The following is a 21,000-nucleotide window of genomic DNA, read 5'->3' as shown; positions in this document are numbered from 1 at the left end:
TTTAGAGGACTTTTCTCACTCAGAACGTCTTCTTTGACCCCTTATTCGTGAATTTGATGTATTTGTAACATGGAAAAACAATTACATTAATAAATAATTGAAAAAAATAAAATGTTTCACGTTTGGGTCAGCGTATGACCCAAAAAAAACGTGAAAGGGTTAAAGGGATAAAATTGGTTGATTGATTGATTGATTTCTTATCCTTTTTAGACTTTCTAATCATGCTGGTAAAAACTGTTTTCTCGACCCCGTACAACTCCTATATATAGCTGAATAACCTTCTTTAAGCGTTAAAATTATGCATAATGTCTTTTTAACGCCTCACCGATGAATTAAGCGAAGGAAATCCTTAAATTTCTCCATTTGAGCTCATATAACACTGACTCATTGTACCCATTGAACTTTGAACCTCCACAGGTAATCAAAAAGCATAATTTTGGACTCATTGCCTATATTTTTTACATATACATAGTACATATCAAAATCCGCCATGGAAGTTTGATTAAAGATGTTGCTACCGCGAAATAACTGTTCATGTATTACTGATGAGTTTCCTCATTCCGGGGGAACCATGTACCACACGTCTAGTGAAAAGCTAAAGCAATACACGACCCGTGGTCAGGTTATTTGCCCCCTAAAGATGGGATTGTGTGTACATGAGGTGTACATAGGTGAAATAAATCGCTTTGCTTTTCTCTCACTCTTTCTCTTTCTCGCGATATTCCTTTAAAAGTATCAACAGCTCAATAGCCGCGAACATAAAATTTAGCCTTTTGAGTCAGCGTGAAGAACGAATTAAAGTTGAATCGGTTGTTTTGTGTATATATTTTGTGTGCCGCGCAAGAGTGATAAATGAATGTTTTTAATATTTAATTCCCATATTCATGTTCTTCCACACCTTATAACTACCTATATATATGTGCGCGTCTCCCGAGATAAATAGAAGCAATTCAATATATCTTTGAAGGTTTTCCAATCTGCACACACATTTTTCTCTGACTGAGAGAGGAGATTCGATGACGTCAATTGGATTGAGTCAAGGTGGATCTCTCGTATCTTGTTTTTATTTCCTTTTCTTAATTCTCTTCTTAATGAAAAAAAAAAAAACAGAAACTTCTTCAAACCATCTTGCGCGCTCTACCACCTCTTACGGGTTGCCCACACCATCATCATCGTGCGCGCGGATCTCTCCTAAATAGAATCAGCGATAAATCTCAAATCCGGGAGTTTCTTTTGAATCACAAACACACCAAACAATTTCCCACTCCCTTTAATCATCAATTCAATGGATGTGCCATCCAATGGTTACAACAACTCGCGGGCCATTGGAATGAACACAAACGCACCAAAGAAAATGCAAATCACCAGTTTAGTATGTGACAAAACGTGCCTCCTATATTACCTCTATGGCTTATGTTGTGGCATTCTTATCTGAAATTTCGACGAGGTCGAAGGCAACCAGCACTCGCGCGTGAAAAGTAATGAGGAAAGGCGCGAAAAAAGCCCCCAATGTTGGCGCAGATGAACTCAATGGCATCACATAAAATTATTTAGATTTATTCACCCATCCACAGCCGCTTCGCGGGGATTGTGCAGGATTTAACAAACGCATCATTGTGCATAATATTCAGATTTGAATTAATGACTATTGTAGCATCTCTAAATGCAGGCAACATGCGAAGGAATCAAACTTCAAAATTCATTTCCTTCTCTTTTTTTTCTTCATTTTTTTATACCTTTTCTCCATCTTCTGCATCTTTAAGTCTTCGTTTTTTGTGATGTAAATTGTCAGTTTGGTCGTGTCAACATTTAAGGTCCATTACCTAATGGTGCATTTAAAGTAAACACATACGATGCTCTGTTGCTTGTTTCTTCTCTTATTCTTGTGCGCTATTAAATACCTCCACGGTGGGTGCGGAAGGCATCACATATGAGAATTACCCTGCATATTGAATACACTGTTAAAAAAAAATTAGATGAATGTAATACAGAATAATGCTTTACATTGTTTCATTTTATAATTTAGTCTAGATTTTCCTTTGAAGAATTTGCACTACATTAGAACATCATAAATTGATTAATCATTAAACAAATTAACCATTTCGCGTTCTTTGGATCATACGTAGGCCAAAGAAACATTTTACTTTTTCGAATTTAAATGAATTTAATTGTTTTTTCAAATTATAAATGAATTTTTTAAACAGACGAGGTCAAAAAAGACGTTCTGTCTGAGAAATGTTTTTTGAGAGCATCCACAGAATAAATATCTTGTTAAAAAGGACATGTAGACGCAAAAGGGTTAACTTAACATGCATTCTTTTTATCGCAATATTTATCCTATTGGATGCTCTCAAAAACCATTTCGCAGTCTTCTTTGGCATAATATTGTGGGAAAAACAATTAAGTAAAATTTGAGAAAATAAGTTGTTTCAATCGACACGAAAGGGTTAATTAAGTAACAGATAACACCAAATATTTTCTTTTTTTTTCTCTGAATTAGGATAAAATTTTCTAGTCGAAATCAGCAATATATCAGCTTATGATTGTCAGAATTTTCACCAACAAATTGAGACATACAGTGGGACCCCAGTACAACGACCACTCGGATGTACTCTTCACACTCATTATTTTCAATGCGCGAGAGTAGTTCAACCAAGCCGTCGTTGTACTGGGGTCCCACTGTATTTTAATTTATTAACTGATTCAGTATCCTATTCCTAGTGTGTTGAAACGTCCTAAAAATTCAAGCAGTTCAGAGCTTTCTTTGAAAAATTCATCTCAAATACTCAAAAAAAATTAATATAAAAAATCAATTTTCAAACGTTATACAATCTTTTAGCATTAGAAAAAAAATGTCAAATAGACTTTCAAAAATTCTAATTCATATTATCCTTTAGAAATTCGAGAAATTCATACATTTCTATAGTTTACAGACCTGATGAAGAAGGTATAAACCTCCGAAATGTCGTGTTCGAATTATTTTTTAAAATCCACTTTTGCTCGCATGCTGTGTTTTCACAAATCATTGTTATAAAGTGAATTGAGACAGAATACTTGTCCTAACAGAAATACCTTTTCTTTACATCGATTTCTATCGGTGTAAATATTGATTCTAGCAATATGAGTTTTGTTTTTATATCTTCGAGCCTTTTGTATTATTTAAATTAAATGACTCTCCCACTCTGCATCTTCCTCTCTCTCCTCCACTTTGGTCTCTCGTACCATTATGGAGAATTTCACTGAATTTTCCATTGAGCTTGTGATCATTTCTTGGGGAGTAGAGGAAGCATCGAAAAGTGAGATGATGGACAAAAAGGCCATCGAGCGCACCAATATTGCTTTTATGTCGAGTTGTAAAATCACAAAATAAACAGTCGATTGTGGGCGGATACCGCAGGCATGTTGTTTAGAATGAAATGGATGATGGTGAAGGAGTCAACTGTGTGGATGAGATCCAATTAAAGATCTATCCCAGGGAGAAGACACCGGGGTGTGTGTAATTTCGTTTATATTTCATTTTAGCAATTAATTGATGTATTAATTTTTCATATGCCTCGTTCGCGCCACACCGACCAGGAATTCTTTATTTCTTTTTAGTCCATCCCTTTGCTGCTGGGTGAGAGTGTTCATATTGGGAAATTTATGCAAACTTTAATGGTCACTTGTTGACAGACTCATATAATTTATGTCGTGCCCCATTGTTGCGTTGTCCCGCAGCGGCAGCGACCGCGCGAAGGTAGGGGGGCAATCGAAGGCAATTCCTCCGTGTCTTCAGTGTCACATAACAATTTGGGTGTATTCTGAATTTTTCATTAGGAGGCCACAGAACCTCGCCTATATAATTCTCGCGCGCTGTATAAATGATCATTTTAATACAGCATCCACGAATGGCATCAGCACAGCCTCCGAATAGCATCAGCACAGAACTAAAATTGAGTGTCCCTCCTGTGTGCTGCCTAATGGGAGCCTCTTTTGTGTACTCAAACCATCATCTTCACCGGGTGAGCCTGTCCGAAAAAATCTCAATGATTGCCGTGTGTTCTTCCACCCCGCGGAGAGGCTTTGCATGATGATTCTTCAGCTTGGCTCTCGCGGGACTCCAATATACCCATAGCTGTGTCATGCTGTGCCTGACCAATTTCTTGACATTGACTCGCGGAGTGGCTACACGATCAGAGGAGCCCCCCCTCCTGTGCCGGAGCAGGGCGGGAAGGGAAGTAGCAGAAAGCGAAACAAGACCAACGACTAGCACAACGAGAAATTTTCTTCATCATAACAAGAAAATAAGGAATTATAATAATAATCAGTCCACACGGCACGATATCGCTTTTCTGTAAATGCGGACACATTGTTGTTGGGCCAGGAGCGCGGGTAGATAAATTCTTCAATTTCAGCACGCCGGTGCCCCCGAGGAGTCTCCGCCACGGACCTTTTTATAATATGTACAACGCACACATAGCACGCACCGGGCCAAGGGAACCCGGGCAAGGTGCAGCCGTATTGCGTAATTTGCTTTTGTGGGAATTAACCATGAGCCAGGGGGTATAGTTCTTGAGAACTTTTAATGCTCTTAAGGTGTATTTGGGACTCTGACAAAAAATCCACTAATTCGCATTAATAATTTTCGTGAATTTTAGTATTTCTCTGAAAAATTCAATGCAATTTTTGTATAGAAAATTAGCATAAATTCAAGATATTTCCCTAATTTTTCTTCTCGTTGTTAAATAATAAAATTTCTTATATTCTTTTAAAATGATTTTCTTTCCTTCTTTGCAACTGCAGCAAAATCTAATCTACCTTAAAGATCTAAAGGGAAATTATTCGTTTCTAAGATGGAATAGAATGCAGTTCACGAGTCCTTTTGTAATATTCTAATACTTAATTTGTGAATTGAAAATTAGAATTTCCAGTATCACGTTCAATAGGTTTAATATCAATTTACGGATAGATTATGATAAAAAATCTTTCTTTTCTTTGATTTTCTTGCAATTCGTCAGTTAATTTTTCGTATTCTGAGAACGTTATATTACATTAATATTAACAATTAATTTTACATTCTATTTCTTACTCTAAATCTTGTTTTTAAAGGAAAATTTCTTTTCCAGAGTTTTTTAAAGATCTTTCTGACTATTTTCTGGAACAACAAGTGCTTTATTTTTCTTTTATAAACCGACAGTAGAACAATTTAAAAATATCAACTGTCTAAATCTTTTAAATTAGAAAAGAAAAGAGTTTTACCAGAATCTACCCCTTGATCTAAAACTTGAAGAACTTTCTTCTTCAGCAAAAATCCCCAAACTTATGGAAAACATATTTGAAAGTTCTAATGACGTTCTATTCATTAAAATCATTGGAATAAAAACTTAAGTCAATGAACCAATATGTTCTCCTACATACAGAGAGAGCTTTATGAGATCAAATAAACCTTTGCATGAGCATATCCGTACAATGCCAAAATGTTTCAATGGCATCGATTTGCATGGCAAAGCAAATGGTTATATGTCTCTTTCCCATGGATCTGCTGGGGATTTGTTGGTGTGCCTATTTTCTGGGTCTTCCTCATTTGTCTCTCTGATTGATCAAAATCTCAGTGTGGAATCATGAAATATCAAGGCATTTAGGTGAAAATTTCCTCTCGGCTGTGAAGCAAATTCGATGTATTCACATGTAGGTAGAAGATGAGCCCCAATTGTATGATGCCAATGCACGTTCTTGCACAACAAGAATGGAGACAGTTGATTGAGGAGGAGGAGGAGGAGGAGGAGGTGAAATTAGGAGAGATAGGAAAGAGAAATTTATCCATATGGTATAGAAGAAAGAGATGTTCGAAAAGCGAGTAAATTGTGTGTGCGGGTACACAATCAATTGGGACATGAATGGGATTTGCATAATAAATTTTGGAGCAATTGTGCGCGAAACGGTGATGTACATTCTTTCATCCAAAGAAAAAAAATCAATTGACATTCAATGGAGGTAATATTGCTTGTGGAAGTATGTACTAAAAGGTGTGACCGTATTAGGAAGACGTCTCACAGGAGAACCGTACCCAAAAAATAAAGAAAAAATCTTTTCTCGCTGCGAGCTCATCTCATGGGGCCGCGCGAGAAAATAATGGATGAGTTCATACGTTATTGTTGAGGCAAAAATAAGTAGATTTTCAGACCGATATCGTCGAACACGTTCGTGTCAAACATTTACCTGCCTTTTATTATTTTCCATCTTGCTCCCACTCACACCTCGTGGCTAAATGTTCATTTCTCACGTGGCCACCACTCACGATGCCGCGCGCACCTCAGCGCACTTTTGTAGAATCAGAATTATTCTTTTCTCCCCATGGGCTGTTAAGAAACAAAACAAGAGTTAAGAAAAAAATGAGAGAAGGATGAAGAGAAAAAAAAACGAAGATGATTGTAACGAAAAAGACAGGGAAATGTACAATAAATTCGTGACATAGACAACGTGAATCGTGACATTCAGAGTCTAAAATTGTATGGATGAGATGGAAGATGCACCTTTAACACAATTTAACGCTGAGACCCGCACTTCTTTTTTTTCTCTTAACTTCGTCTCTTGGTACCTTCCTCCATCCATCTCACATCATATACTACATCCATATACATATGTATGTATCTATATATAATATTCTTCACCCCGATCGTGGTCTTTTTGTCTCTCCCGAGAGCATCGTGTGTGTGGGTAATTTTTTAAAACGTCCTCTAAAGAAAAGCATGATGTATGCTTAATGCTGTGATGAAGAAGAAAAAAATCTCGAGTAATATACGCAAAGAGCAACCCATAGAGAGGCATCACAATGAAATCGATTAAATTTCTCCATCCCTTTTCTTCACTTCCCAGAGTGATATAAATTAGAATAAGGAGTTTGTGAAAGAAATTTGATTATGCCTTCGTAGCGAATGCTCCACACAGGGAGGCTGTAGCATTACAATGATCTCGCTCTTCTTGGAAATTCTTCAGCATCTACAGTGGTAGACCGGAGTCACCCGCGCCTCGAGCCAAACTCCATCGCACCATTCGTCAAATCGTGACTTGATTTTTGTATACAATTTCAACTTTATCCACTTGCGATGCTCTTCTTTTTTTTTTTTGCTTCTTGGGTGAGAGAAATATAATGTACATGAGAAGTCAAGAGTGGCGTCCAAATATTGAGTACACTCCACAGTACATTTATACCAACATAAGCAGCATTAAGGAGTTAACACTACATGATACAAAAAAAATGAATTTATTTGTAAAGAAAACTCTCAAGAAAATTATATTTGTGGCGCCCTTCGTGGTTGAAGAAGTCGCGCTCGAGAAGTTTTAAAACTCGCGCCTTTTAAAAATAAATATCATGATTTTCTTGAGAAAAGTTTTACTTTCTTATGCGTTATCTGGAGCTATTTTGCTACGTATGGAACAATTTTGCAAATGAATTACGAGAGATATTCTTAACTCAGATATGCCACGAATTGTCTTTCAAATGGTTTATCTCATTTAAAATTGTATAGAAAAATTAATTCTTAAACAGAATTCTTGAAAATTCTCATAAGAAGTTCTAAAACTCTTCCTTTAACCCTTTCGCGTCCATTTGGCGTCTTTTACGTGAAACTGATGCATTTGTAACTTGGAAAAACAATTGAATTCATAAAAATTTGGGAAAATAAAATGTTTTTAGAATGCGAAAGGGTTAAATCTAAATTGTAAGCAATTAAATGCATACAAGTGTAATATATGGCAGACTGAATGTTCAAATGTGTATCTAAAAGCCAAATATTGCAGATAAATTACAAAGCAATTTGATTAACTGAAAAATGTTGGTGCTGAAACTCATATTTATCTTGTACTCTGTCTCACCACATTTCTTCATCTAAATCACCCGCGCGCCAGAGTCCAAATTCAACCTCCATTGAGGGCAATTTTGAGTTTAGCGAGATATATTAACTAAAATTGGGCCACAAAAGTGTAGCAGTTGAAGAGGCAAAATAATTTGTGGGGCAGAAGAAAATGCATTTTTGTGTGTAGGTCGAAAATTGCACCTTCCACCATTAGAGGTGGAGGTGAGTGTGCAGAAAGATGGTGAAGTTTATGCGATTAGCACGGTGCAAACGGGTTATTTTTCTTCCTTTTATTTTTCCCCAAGTTCTCCAACAAAAAATAATTACACTACATAGCACATAATCACCACCACGAAATTGGCAATTATCGTAATGGGGGGACTGTAAATTTCCACCAAAAAGCCCCAATTGGTCTCACCCAGGAGAGTCCCATCAATTGGACAGAAAAATGCTCCAAAAATATTCAACCGAATATGTTCAAAATATAGCAGCAGCATCTTAAGGTAGAGATTAAAGATGATTTTTCTGTGAGAGAGAAAAGTACCATGATAAATTTCTAATTCTTCTCCCTGCATCGTTGAATTTTAACTCCTATACCGCGTGCGTAATCTTCTTCTCCCGCAAGGGGCTCTCTAAATCATCCGGCAAGACACAAAAAAAGCCCCAGGAAGAAGCCGCGCGGCATTCATCAGATGAAGGAAGAATAAAAAGACATTTCCATAGTCGTGAAAATGAGGAATTAGTGGACACGTAATTGATAAATTGCTTCAAGGGCAGCGAAAGATGTTCATAAAATTGTAGCCCGTGTTCTTATGTACCCCATCAATGATGCACAGGTGTCATTAATGCTCAGCCATGTATAATTTACCAAGTGTTATGCAATCAACTCCCTTCGGTACGCAAATAAATGGACAATTACCTGCAAAAGATGCAATTGATCAGTTGAAGTAAATTAGATCTGCTTGTTGCTCTTTATGTACACGAACTACATGAAGGAACCTTGGCCGACAAACTCTTGCTTCACATAAAGATCTATCTACACTAATGCTGCATTGAGCGATACTTGAGGAATATGGGAAACAACATGAGATTACAGTCTTAATTTGAAAATTGAATTACAATATCATTGTACAAAAATATATTGATTTTTTTTATATTAAGATGGAATTCGCAACGTCAAAATACTCAGAAAAAGCGCAGATATGAAAGATTTTAATTGTAAAATGAAAAAAATCGAATATTTCAATTTTTCTTTGCTTCATGCAGACGCGAAAGGGTTAAAATCAAACTGAAGATGTAATTTTAGGGGAATTCTAACTTAAAATGCTAATTTGTAAGCTTTGTAAGCGATAGAAATAAACTTAATGGTCAATCTATTATATTCTGGTCACCATATCATTCATTAGAAGCACTAAACTCCCCCTAATTACAATTTAAATGCAATTTAAACCACAATTTAATCTAGAAAACAGTCTTTCTTAAAAAAAATAAAGCCTTGATTGCATTTTCCTGGCGAAGAATTTTAATGAAGCCCATGCCTTCTTTCCCAAATCTTCTCAATTTTGTCTCGCCTGAAGTGCTAACAGATTTTCTATTTTTCTAGTCACGTGCATTCTATTGAAAAAAAAAAAGAAACAAGGAGTGGACAAAAATTGTCATCTTGGAGGAGAGATAAATTTAGATGCATGAAGCGCTTTAGCAATTCCAGAAAGTATGCTAATTTGCAGTGTTTTGAGAAAGTCCCTTGCAGATGTTTCCTGTGGGAAAAGTTTTTTTTTTTAAGTTACAGTGAAGCCCCGCATGTGAGCTCTTGATTTACCATGGATGGCATCATGGTCGACGCTTAAGTTAAAATCTTAGGAAAAATTAAAAAGAAAAAAGATTTTTTCCCTAATGGGACTTTTTAATACGTTTCTCCACACTTTCTCGAGCAGAGATTCTGTGGAGATGTGGTATTAGCTTCTGGATGGGTCCAGAGAGTCGTAAAGAAGGTCGTTAAGGTGCACGAAAAAGGGTGTATGGACAAGTAAAATGATTCTTATGGGATGAACAATCGCATCTGTGAGACTTCGCGCCCACACACGCGTAAGATTAGGGAGACCACTCCTGTGCATACGGTTGCAGCTTCCAGCATCTCGCGCTGAAGAAACTTTTTTTCTGTGGATTATTCATCCAAAAATATTCTTTATTGTTGACCTGAGATTTCATTGTCGAGTGCTGGTGGCAATGCTGGAGTTTACCACCATATGGCTCCAGTATGACCATCAAAAGCGTATTTGTTGTCTTTCATTCGCATCGGACACACATGTGTGGCCAAAATACGCATTGAAGTTAATTTTTGGCCACTTTTGGAAGAGTTTTTGTGCCATCACACCAGCAGTCCATTCCCCCACAGAATGTTTGAATGCCAATTCCCGGGAAGCCCTCCCCGAGCAAAAACTCCTATGTTATACCAAAAAGTAAGATCTCTCTATAAGAAAGAAGGACCGCATGAGAAGAATTAATTTGTCTGACGAAGGTGCAAGAGACGGCACAAAGAATCTCCTCATCAGTTGGCCAATCATTTTGCTATTTTGCACAACCCGCAGCGTGTTTCTGTGTTGACGCATTAGGTGGTCGAAATGCCATCAAAATAGAGATGCGACGATTATTCTAAGAAAATTTGTGGTGACACACTCTGGCAGTCCTTGTTCTTCGTGAGCCACACAATCTTTGCTTTTTTTTGTTGTTGTTGTGTTGCAAGGAAACGGCAGATGTTCCGGGTGTGTAGATCCATCACCCAAGGAGCAATTCAATATGAAGCAATCATTTCACTTCCCTCTAATGTGTCCACAGCACAGGTAAATGACGCTGAAGAATATTGAAAGATCATCGCAGAGGCGGAAAATATAATTATAGAGACCCTAGAGTAGAGGGTACCTTTACTTCCACTGCTTTGTGAAGCACTTTTAAGACACCAAATAAACATTGAGATGTTATATGGCAAAAAAGGAAGTTCCTTTGTAATTTTCTCTTAATGCCCTTAAGCATACACTTGGGAGGGAAATAGTAAGACCAATTTAAGGAATAAATGAATTTCAGTAAATTCATTTCCTCCTCTGCCTTCATGGCCGACAAAATTTACCAATATTTCCGATAAATATTACATTTCTGCTACTCTAAAGCTAGATAGTTAGCTTCAGTGGACTAAAGACTATTTTTAGGTAGGTACTCCTACACTTCTCCTTTTCATCATTCCCACGCTCTGAAATAAATTTGCATATTTTGTTTAGCGTGTTTTGTATTTACGAGTATTTTAGTTTTGAATCCTTTCTCTCCTACTCTTTCCAGTTCTAAAATTTTATAAAAATTCTACCAACATAGTCTGTAGTGAAGGAAATAAATTAATATTATTATTATTTTATAAAGATTTTTATATTTCAATTTTATTTCAAAAAATTATGTAATATTCAATATATTTAAATACCAAATTATCCAGAATTTTCAGCAATAAAATAATTTTATAGCTTCTTTTACATATCTGCTGCAGCACGATTGAACTAACATCCCTCAATAGCAGTATTCCAATGAGATATGCATATAAAACAATATTCAATACATGAGCATAACAGCCTCACAGGTGTGTGAGTCCTTGAGCAAAAATTGATTTCAAATAAATCAACATAAAATCAACTTCTTATACTCTCAAGCACGCCATCCTCTCACAGAGAATATCGCTGGTGATGACGTGCAATAAAATAAATTTTCTCATAATACCAAACAATATTCTACTCACAGCATGAGTACTTTGTATTTGCAACTTCTTTAACAAAAATCCACGCACAACCTTGGCTTATAGAGTGGCAAGAATTTAAATAATGCTACATAAAACGTTGGGAGATTGCAGAGAAGAATTTACAGCAAAGAATCACCATTTGGTGAGAATCTCGCAATCAATATAGGAAAATGCGAATGTTGGTCATATTGGTGAATTTGTGCACATTCTGTGTGGAGTTTTAGCTTTATAGCAATTTAATAGACCATCACTTTCCAGATTTTTTTTTGCCTCAATAACTACACTATAAATTTCTATTTCAAATATTGTCCTGAGTGTTGCAATGAATGCATCCATGACGTGCCATTTATCATGAAGCCCGAAAGATGGTTTCGTTCCTTATTGTTGAATGATTTACATCAGGGTGAGGAATCAATGGTGTGAAACATTTTTGATGGAATAAATGCGGGAGAAGTATTTCAGAAATGTTGTGAAAACGTCCATTTTTTTCACCTTTTTAATCTTCGCCCTATACCTGGGCAATGCCAACATGCCAAGAATTTGTGTTTGATTTTAAAGAAAATACCATTTTTGCCATTAACAACATTGAAATATTTCTTTTATCCATCTAAGGATGTCCCTTTTTGGTGTTGTTATCGTGTGAGATGTGTGACAGTATCAAAAATCCCCTGAAGAATGAGAAATTGACGATAAAAAAAACTGTAATGTTTGAAGAAGTTTCCAAAACTTCTTGCAGGTCAAATACGGGTACCTTACCTTGATGGATATACTCTATTGATGCATCATGATGAGAAAATGTCGTGTAAAAAAAATGTGAGAAGATTCGGGTGCAATTTTCGGAATAGGGACCTTTTTTTTTAGCTGAAAGACGGGATATCAGGAGGATGCCTGTCGATGGGATGATTTTCTGCCTGATGGTCTAATTAGTGCTCGGCATGAGAGTCAAATAAACAGTAGATGAGAAAATTGGTCCTTAGATCCATTATCCGTTATAAAATTATATATATTTTTACTCCCAGAAAATAAAAGTATGTAGGCACAAAAAGTTAAGAGGAAAAGAAGTGAAATAGAGGAAGTGATACAGTCGAGGAAAAAATATTAAGGGCAAGTCCAATAGTGCTGTGAGCTCTTACAACAATATTTTTCTTCCTATTTTTACAATTTTTTTTATATATTTTACTATTATAAGATGTTATAATGGTAAAAGAATAAGGTAAAGAATAAAAATTAAAGAGAGACTAAAAATGGGTAAAATTGGATAAGTAAAATTTTTTAAAGATATTCACATAAAGTAAATTCACTAGTCAGATAGTCTTAAGTTTTCTTAAGATTTTTTTTTAAATTTTCTTAAACATGTATTTAGAATTAAAAAAACTTAATAATTCTGAATTTTTTATAAGGAAAACCCAAATTTTTTTTTGGAAAACTTGAGATTTCTTAAATTTCTTTAAGCAAAACTTAAAGTTTCTTAAAGTTTTCTTAAGCGAAAGTTAAGAGTTCTTAAGGTTTTTAAAGAATTCTAAAGATTTATTTAATTTCCTTGAGATTTCTTAGAATTCTGAAGTACTTTTCGATTTTATTTACGATTTCTGATAACCAAAGATAATTAGGAAAATTCTTTGAAAAATATGCAGTTAGCTCGATTCAGTCTGACTTAAGAAATCTTAACTTCCTCTTAAATATACTTTAAAAATTTTGATTTTTTTTGTGAAAACTTAAGACAATCTAAAGAAAAATTTAAAAATATTAAGAAATCTTAAATATTGCTTAAGAATTCTTAAGACATGGTAAAGAAAATTTTTTAGAACATCTTTAAAAATAAACTTAAAAAACCTTAAGATTGTCTGACAGTGAATTTCACCCAGATAAATAAAAGCCTCATTGGTTCTCGAGTTTCTTTTTGAAAGAAAAAATAACTAAAACTATTAATTTATCCCCATCCAAACGATCAAAACCAGATTATTAATATTTTGTATAAGAGATATATAATTAAAAGTCAACTTTTGATACACTTGCAAGGTGTTCTTGTCCTTCAGGAATCACTCAAAAATATTTTTCTTTCTAAACAAAATTCCACAATCCAATTTACACGAACGAAAAGTGAGTTCAAATTCCTTCATCATGACACGGTACACGCAATCTCTTTGGGGGCTCAAAATGAGAGTGATGGGCCTCGAAGAAGAAGTTATGAGGATTGAGAAAAAAACGAGCTGATTGTTTGTGGTGAAAGAGTTCAAGGTGTGTATTGAAAAATTGCCCTGGCCAACCTCTCTCGTACATACGTACAGGTAAGAAGATGAAAACGATGGAAAGCATTGTGCATTCGTCTGGGAATTTCACTGCCAGCACACTAAAAACAAAGTATTTCCTGGGAGAAAAATTTTGGAATTCTCCAGAGGACTTTGGGTGCGATGATTTTCGCTCCACATCCCCATGGTAAATGTTTTTGTGGTTAAACCGATAATTCGATCGAGTAAAGACGAATATTGGGGTATGGCGGAGGCAAAAATATAAGCGCGGATGGTAAATCATTCGACGGAGCGTAAAAATCAAATAAATAAAATAATCATCTGGTAATGTCTGGTGGATGCCCGGATTCACTCTCCACATCGAGGCAAAAATGCTGTCTTGTGGTCACGGAGTGGCATTAAAATGCGATTATCATAATGTGTAATCCTCCGTGGTGTATGATGCGAAGGGAAGTTTTACACAATAAATGGTTTAGAGGTATAAAAGATTGTGATAATGATGATGGAAGTGAATCCTGGGCGAGCTTTATATATCCCAAAAGCGGAATTCCCTCTCTTATGCGCACTCCTCAAATTGGATTCTGAGAATTTAATGCATCGTCTTCTTGCTTGCAATAGGGTATATATTCCGTTTCTAATCAATTTTTCGAGCGCATCTTGTATCACTTCCACATAAAACTGGATAGTCGCGCAATTTTGCTTCGGCCACACACTGTTGACTGTTAAGCCTGATGGGGGAGTTAACTCTGCATTTTCGTTGTTGCAATCAGCGCAAGAACTTTCCTGAAAATTTTATTTGTTTTTTTTTTACAATATATAGAGAGACAGAACTTAAATTTGAAAAGTTATGCAAACCACATAAAATGCTTTTGCAGATAATGTAAAAATTTGCATATAGATAAACATAACAAGACGTCGCTAGAAAATAAAAAAAGAATAAAAAGATAATAAAATTAATTTGTGTATTAAAAGGATCCTTCTATGTTGTCAAAGTATGTTTCTGTAGCATAACTGTAAAATTATGCTAAAAATCGTCTATGTACGTTGCTATGTACCCTCTTCCTCTTGAAAGTATACCTTAGGACAGTCTTTTTTAGGTCCACCACCAATACAGGCAGCATAGGCCATCAAGTAGGGTAGATTGCTTTGCTCCATTGTTCCTTCGAAGAGATGAGCAAACGGTCCAGAAGCATAAACTGCTACATCATCTCCTGCATGTGTAGCAGAGTCCATTGGTACGTAAAATGGAAAGTACGATGACCATTTTCTGTAGTCGAAATTATTTGGATTGACTCGTCCTCCTGTGGCAGACACTTGATCGGAAAACTCAGTTCCTGTCGTGTAGCTGAGTGTCATGTAAGGCATGCCGTCTTTAGCTACATCACGATCAACTTCACCAAAGATATCATTGCCTCTGGTCTAGAAGAGAGAAGTAGGAAAGTTAGACGAATTATGGACAGAAAATTCTTAGCTGAATGCTAAGATACCGGATATCCGGAAATGTCCATTGCATGAGCATGATCCGCAGTTACAACAATCAGTGTATCCTCTTCACTTAGCATCTCCCTTGCAGCCTTAACAGCTTTATGGAGTTCTGTTGCTTCACCAACGGCTGTTCGAGCTAAGTTATCATGATGTGCCAGATCAATCTTACCACCTTCGACAAATAGGAAGAATCCATTCTTGTTCTTCTTTAAAATATCTATTCCCACCCTCGTCATTTCTTCCAAGGTAGGTTCAGTGCTTTGCGTTCGTCTTGCTTGACTTTCCAAATAGTACTGCATGTGGTCCTTTTCAAAGAGTCCAAGAACTCTCTCTGTATTTGCAGGTAGATTAAGTAGATCCTTCCTATTCCAAACGTAGTGTTTATTGGATTTGCCATCGTGCAGCCATTCATTTATCAAATCGCGAGAATCATTGCGGTACCCATAGCCACCTTCCTCATCACGCATCGTGGCATCCCTAAAGTGACCACGTCCACCACCCATAATAACACTTAGGCGACTTCCAACCGGTCCATGAATAAGCTGCCTGGCAATATCTTTAACAATTTTCGGATCACATCCACTTTCGCGTACAATAAAGTCATTCTCCCACAGGCGATCAGCTATGTGAGCATAGCCAGCTGCAGGTGAGGCATCAGTGACGGCTGTTGTGGTAACAAGACCAGCTGACTTCCCTGCATCTAGGGCCCACTTGGAAATGCTGTCTACATGCGTAGCAGGATCCAGACCAGCCTTACAGTCACCTAGAGGTACCTTAGCATTAACACCGAGGGTGTAGTAGTTGGTTTTAACACCACACATGTAGGCTGTTCCCGTACAAGCAGAATCTGCTACTTGAGCATCCACGCAATAGGTCTTTGCAAGTCCAGTGTAGGGAAATTCCTCAAAGGAAACTTTCTTCTCTTCACCACCAAGAGCCATTCTAGCTGCAAAAATTGTTGCCAAATTCATCCCATCGCCAATGAAGAAGACAATATTCTTTGCACGGTTCATATTCAATTTCCTATTGATCTTTTCTGCAACGTGCTGATATCCAAGAGTTCTCCAGTAGTTCGTTGATTTTTCCCATGGATACCCTGATGATCTGGGTCCATTCACGGGTTCTTTTGGTCGTGGATGCATAGACTCTTCGTGATTTAAATGCTTGCATCTCTCACTCTCCGGATCAACTTTACATATCTCAGGATTTGCCAGGGAAGATAGAACAACAGACACAAGACACAAGCACTGCAACCAAATCATTTTGATTCCCAAATACAAACTAAACCTTTTGCCCATTTCAGCAAGTCTTTTATAGCTGAAAAAATCGTGTCTAAATTTTGGTCATAAATATTCTTTTCCATTTTATCAAAAAAGTTTAGCGTCTAATATTCAAAATGTTCAAACTATTCGTATTTTAGCTGATAACGCAGCATGACGCGCGTGCGGTAAAATGTCAAGAGCAGATATGCGATAGTTTATTGACTTTTTAATTCATATTCTTGCCTAGTTTCTTTTGGATAGATTATATAAAAGGTTTAGCAAAAATCAGGATCTATAACTGTGTGGTAAGATCATTGTATTTTGTGTTGCTATATTTATTCACCTGTTCTGATTAAAAAAAAATTAAATAAGCGTCAAAATTTGTGGGTATGGCCGATAAAGGTTTCGCAGTAAACAAATGATTGAGCCAATATGTTTAATTATGATTGAATCAATCAGATTGATCAATGACTGATCAATAATTGATAAATCAAATCAATTATTGATCAATTTCAGGTCAATTCTCATTGCTCAATAATTGATCATCTATGCGGATCTACATTTACTCAATATTGATAATATTAATATTGAGACAACTACAACTCAATCAATTATTGATCATTGATTGACCAATTATTGACCAAATATTGTTCTTCAAATTTTTTATCACTCAATTGATCAATTTACGTTCAATTATTGAGCAATCTTCGTTAAAAGACATATTGTAAGAAATTTTAAAGCCCACATTTTATTGGAAATTAATTGAGCTTTTTTAAAATTTAAATTCGCATAAAATTGAACGAATATGACGATAAGATATCCCCGCCAAATTGCAGCTTTTATGAATATGGGAAAAAGGAAATAAAATATTCCAAGAAACATGCTTTGAGTTGCGTCCGGCATAAAGTATAATTTAGTGCTGGTGGTGTCCCCTTAATGATACCCAAAGTGACACCATAACATCATCCTCATAGAAATGCATGAGACACGCCTATGGGGACTCACAGGCACTTCCTTTTCGCATCCTCCATCCATATGTTTGCGATGAATTTCCTTGTGTTTTGTTGAATTTTTGGGATCATCTCAAATTTCATCTGGCAGAGTGTTTCATCTCTTCGGGGCAATTTTTATCGCAATCCCCATATATATGGGTCCTCTCACAAGTATCTCGTCTCCTTTTACTCGCCTCTTGCACTTGCTTACATATCACAGCGAAGAGCTCATATTGCATTCAACAAGGACAAACAGTGCGCTTTTCTGGGAGCAACACAAGGGAGATTTCCAATTCCTCTTCTGCAATTTTTTCCATCCACAAACCCACTTCTACACCATATGGATCTTTTATCGCTCTTTTTTCCCATCATTCAGTCGACATAGAAGACGCGCTGTAGTGTCATATGAATTCCCTAAGGCACATCACTATACATATAGGACAGTTGATGGTGCAAATTTGATTGTCAAAGCACTTTTCTCGCTTGTGCTCAATTTACTCTTGCAATAGAACAAACAGAAACTCCATACCGGATGCACATAGTTATCAAATGAGACACTCCTCAGTTTTCAATTTGAAAACAATATTATTAAATTCATGGGAAAGAAAAAAAATCCTACTGGGAGGGGGGTCTGTAGAGCCATCACCACATATAGTTGTAATTGGATGTCCCTGTACTGTTGAGAGTATAGTTTTTACGACGCACCACTTGAGCATCCCCTTACTTCCCATACAGGGTAGGTACATTTGAGGATTTTCAGGAAGACACTCAACGAGTAGATTGGAAACATGTGGTGGAAAAGGGAAAGTAAAATTTGGGGACTCGACAGCACACGTCTACATAATTAATGAAGCTTTATGAAAAAATCAAATGGAAATAAAACTGTGAGAGAGAGGCAAATCCAGAGAGAGGTTTTCCGCAACGAATATAGTGCTGACTTTATGGATGTTGAGACTGTCGGAAACGGAATTTTATACCTTTTCCCCGCATACATTGTGAGGAAATGTGATTTTTGAACTTGCTGAAATTCAATTGCGGGCTTCGAAAGGTTTTCACAGCACATGCCGCAGTGAGATTTAAAATTTATCGCAACACTGAATTTCCATGAATCGTGCACAAGAACAAGGCACATAAAATTAAATTTAAACTAAAAGGAAGTTTTTTTTTCTTTTAAATAAATTTTCCTTAGATTTAAAATCATTGTAGGTGGATGCTCTAAAACAGATTTTTTCAATGTCTTGCTCGACTTTAAAAAAAATCGATTTAACTTATGGGTAATCATAATAAAGCTGTTAATTCTTCATTTAAAGAACACCAAGAAGTAAGATCGTATGTGTTACAATAAATCTTTTAAAAAAAATGACCCTATTTCTCATGCACGTATCACTCTATCAACTACACTTGAAGCATAATAATATAAAAGAGAACAATAAATGCTATATATACGTAGGATGGTTGAAGAAGTTTGCATGTGAGTTATGTGATTGTGTAGAGTGGAGAAATCAATTAATAAAACATAATTTTGTACAGAGAATAACACAAAAAAAAATGATCCCATAACTTCTAACGCCACTTTGCGTTCATTAAAAATTCCCACAGAAAAATATAAGATGAGAGATTCATGTAAATATTTACCAATTTATTAACAGTTTATACGCTCTTGCGTTTCATTGAAATAAATAAATTCATGGCTAAGGCAGCGAGTTTTGTCTCCAACCGCATCCACGAGGAAGATGAATGCGCGTAACGCTACAGAATCACTGCGTGGAGAACAAGAACTTTTCTCTTTTCACCATCTTTCGAGATTTTTTTTTCTTAAAGAAAATTATGCGGAGGAGGGTATGCGGGGAGTGTGGCGCACACAAAGGCCAGACTTGTTCTTTTGCCATCTCAATGGGGGACACTGTATTCCCTTGTGTGTGCGCCTCCTAATCTATATAATAAAGAAAGGCCTGTTTGTTGGTAATCGTCGTTCCGACTTTTTTATACAAATCCACACCGTTTGTCCGATCGCGATGAAATTTGGTACAGAGGCTCCTTATAACAGGCGGTTTCAGATGGCCGTATTCATTTTCCCCCCAAAGCCCCCCTTCAGGTAGCCCCCATAGAGATTTCATGCAGTTTTTGCAAATTTTTGAATTTGGCGCCTGAAATGTTGTATGAAAATGATTTCTTCTCTTTGCTATTTTTTTTCTTTTTCGTTCGATGAGAGCTTCCCATCTTCTATATAATAAAGAAAGGCCTGTTTGTTGGTAATCGTCGTTCCGACTTTTTTATACAAATCCACACCGTTTGTCCGATCGCGATGAAATTTGGTACAGAGGCTCCTTATAACAGGCGGTTTCAGATGGCCGTATTCATTTTCCCCCCAAAGCCCCTCTTCATGTAGCCCCCATAGAGATTTCATGCAGTTTTTGCAAATTTTTGAATTTGGCGCCTAAAGTGTTGTATGAAAATGATTTCTTCTCTTTGCAATTTTTTTCTTTTGGGATTGATAAGTGGCCCTAATCTACTTACTTATAAACCATCACAATTTTTTTTCTCTAAAATTTGCGCGAAGCGTAACAAATCCCCGCGAAGCGGGGCGAGGTAAATTGGAGCGAAGCGACAATTTACCTCGTACTAAATATTTTTAAGTGAGCAAGAGGATATGGCTTTTTGGGTAAAAATAAGATCCAGATGGTTTTACACGCATACAAATTTTTACTGAAGCGCATAAATCTCATCAAGATTCTCCCGGAGCTAAACGCGAGGATGCTCTTCTGAGAAATGCATTTCTCTTTTTTAATTAGACGACGTTACTGCCGCAATGGCTTCTTTGACTCTTCTCATTATTTCACCATCTTCCTCGACACTTCTTGTTTTATTTTTTTGCTCTCTTCCATCAATATTTGTCAATGGCAACATTCATGACAGACTCTCCACATATAGGCTTTGTGCATGAGCAACAAAAACGAACCGTCTGTCTTCCGCGAAAGGAGAAAAACTCCCCCTCATATATTGTCCTCATTTTTCATAGCTATCGGCTACACAGAGGAACAAAAAATCAAAGCATATTATATAAATTATAATTTTAATGTGAGTCTATACATACTGTTTGAAAAAAAATGATGAAAGAACAATTTAATAATACTCCAGCAACGCTAACCGAGGAAACATGTCGCAAATATTAATTAGATATCTCATCTCGCGGAGTTGCCATGAGTGGTGTTTGTGCAGAAATTGCCATAGCACCAATTCTACGGAGCGGAAATGTCACGGAACCATATCTCCCTCATGTTCAAAATCTATAACTCCTCTGATGTGTACACACTGGGTTTGTAAAAATCACTCGTTCAACACAAACTTCCTCCATTGTTCCCGGAACTGATAGAGAACACCGAGAGAGAGCACACCTTTTGG

The 21,000-nt window shown here is 36.5% G+C and overlaps 2 protein-coding genes across 2 annotated transcripts in view; one reads left to right on the top strand and one right to left on the bottom strand.

The window, feature by feature from the left end:
* Positions 1–21,000, top strand: part of LOC129795447 (mediator of RNA polymerase II transcription subunit 1) — a 1,235,552-nt gene that overhangs the window by 742,373 nt on the left and 472,179 nt on the right. The gene's annotated exons all lie outside the window — the stretch shown is intronic.
* On the bottom strand, positions 14,809–16,621 carry LOC129795547 (membrane-bound alkaline phosphatase-like). The gene is made up of 2 exons (XM_055836936.1): positions 15,347–16,621; positions 14,809–15,278 (listed from the first exon to the last, which is right to left on the bottom strand). Exons 1-2 carry the CDS (start codon positions 16,604–16,606, stop codon positions 14,907–14,909), a joined length of 1,632 nt encoding a protein of 543 aa, XP_055692911.1. The 5' UTR covers positions 16,607–16,621; the 3' UTR covers positions 14,809–14,906.

Source organism: Lutzomyia longipalpis, chromosome 4 (assembly GCF_024334085.1).
Source record: "Lutzomyia longipalpis isolate SR_M1_2022 chromosome 4, ASM2433408v1".
NCBI lineage: Eukaryota > Metazoa > Arthropoda > Insecta > Diptera > Psychodidae > Lutzomyia > Lutzomyia longipalpis.
Note: the sequence above shows the minus strand (reverse complement) of the source record. Positions and strands in the feature narration are given on the sequence as shown.

Coding starts and splice junctions, on each gene's coding strand:
- LOC129795547 (XM_055836936.1), bottom strand. CDS start 16,606: ATGATTTGGTTGCAGTGCTTGTGTCTTGTGTCTGTTGTTCTATCTTCC. Junction 15,279..15,346: donor TGGACATTTCCGGATATCCG/GTATCTTAGCAT, acceptor TCTCTCTTCTAG/ACCAGAGGCAATGATATCTT.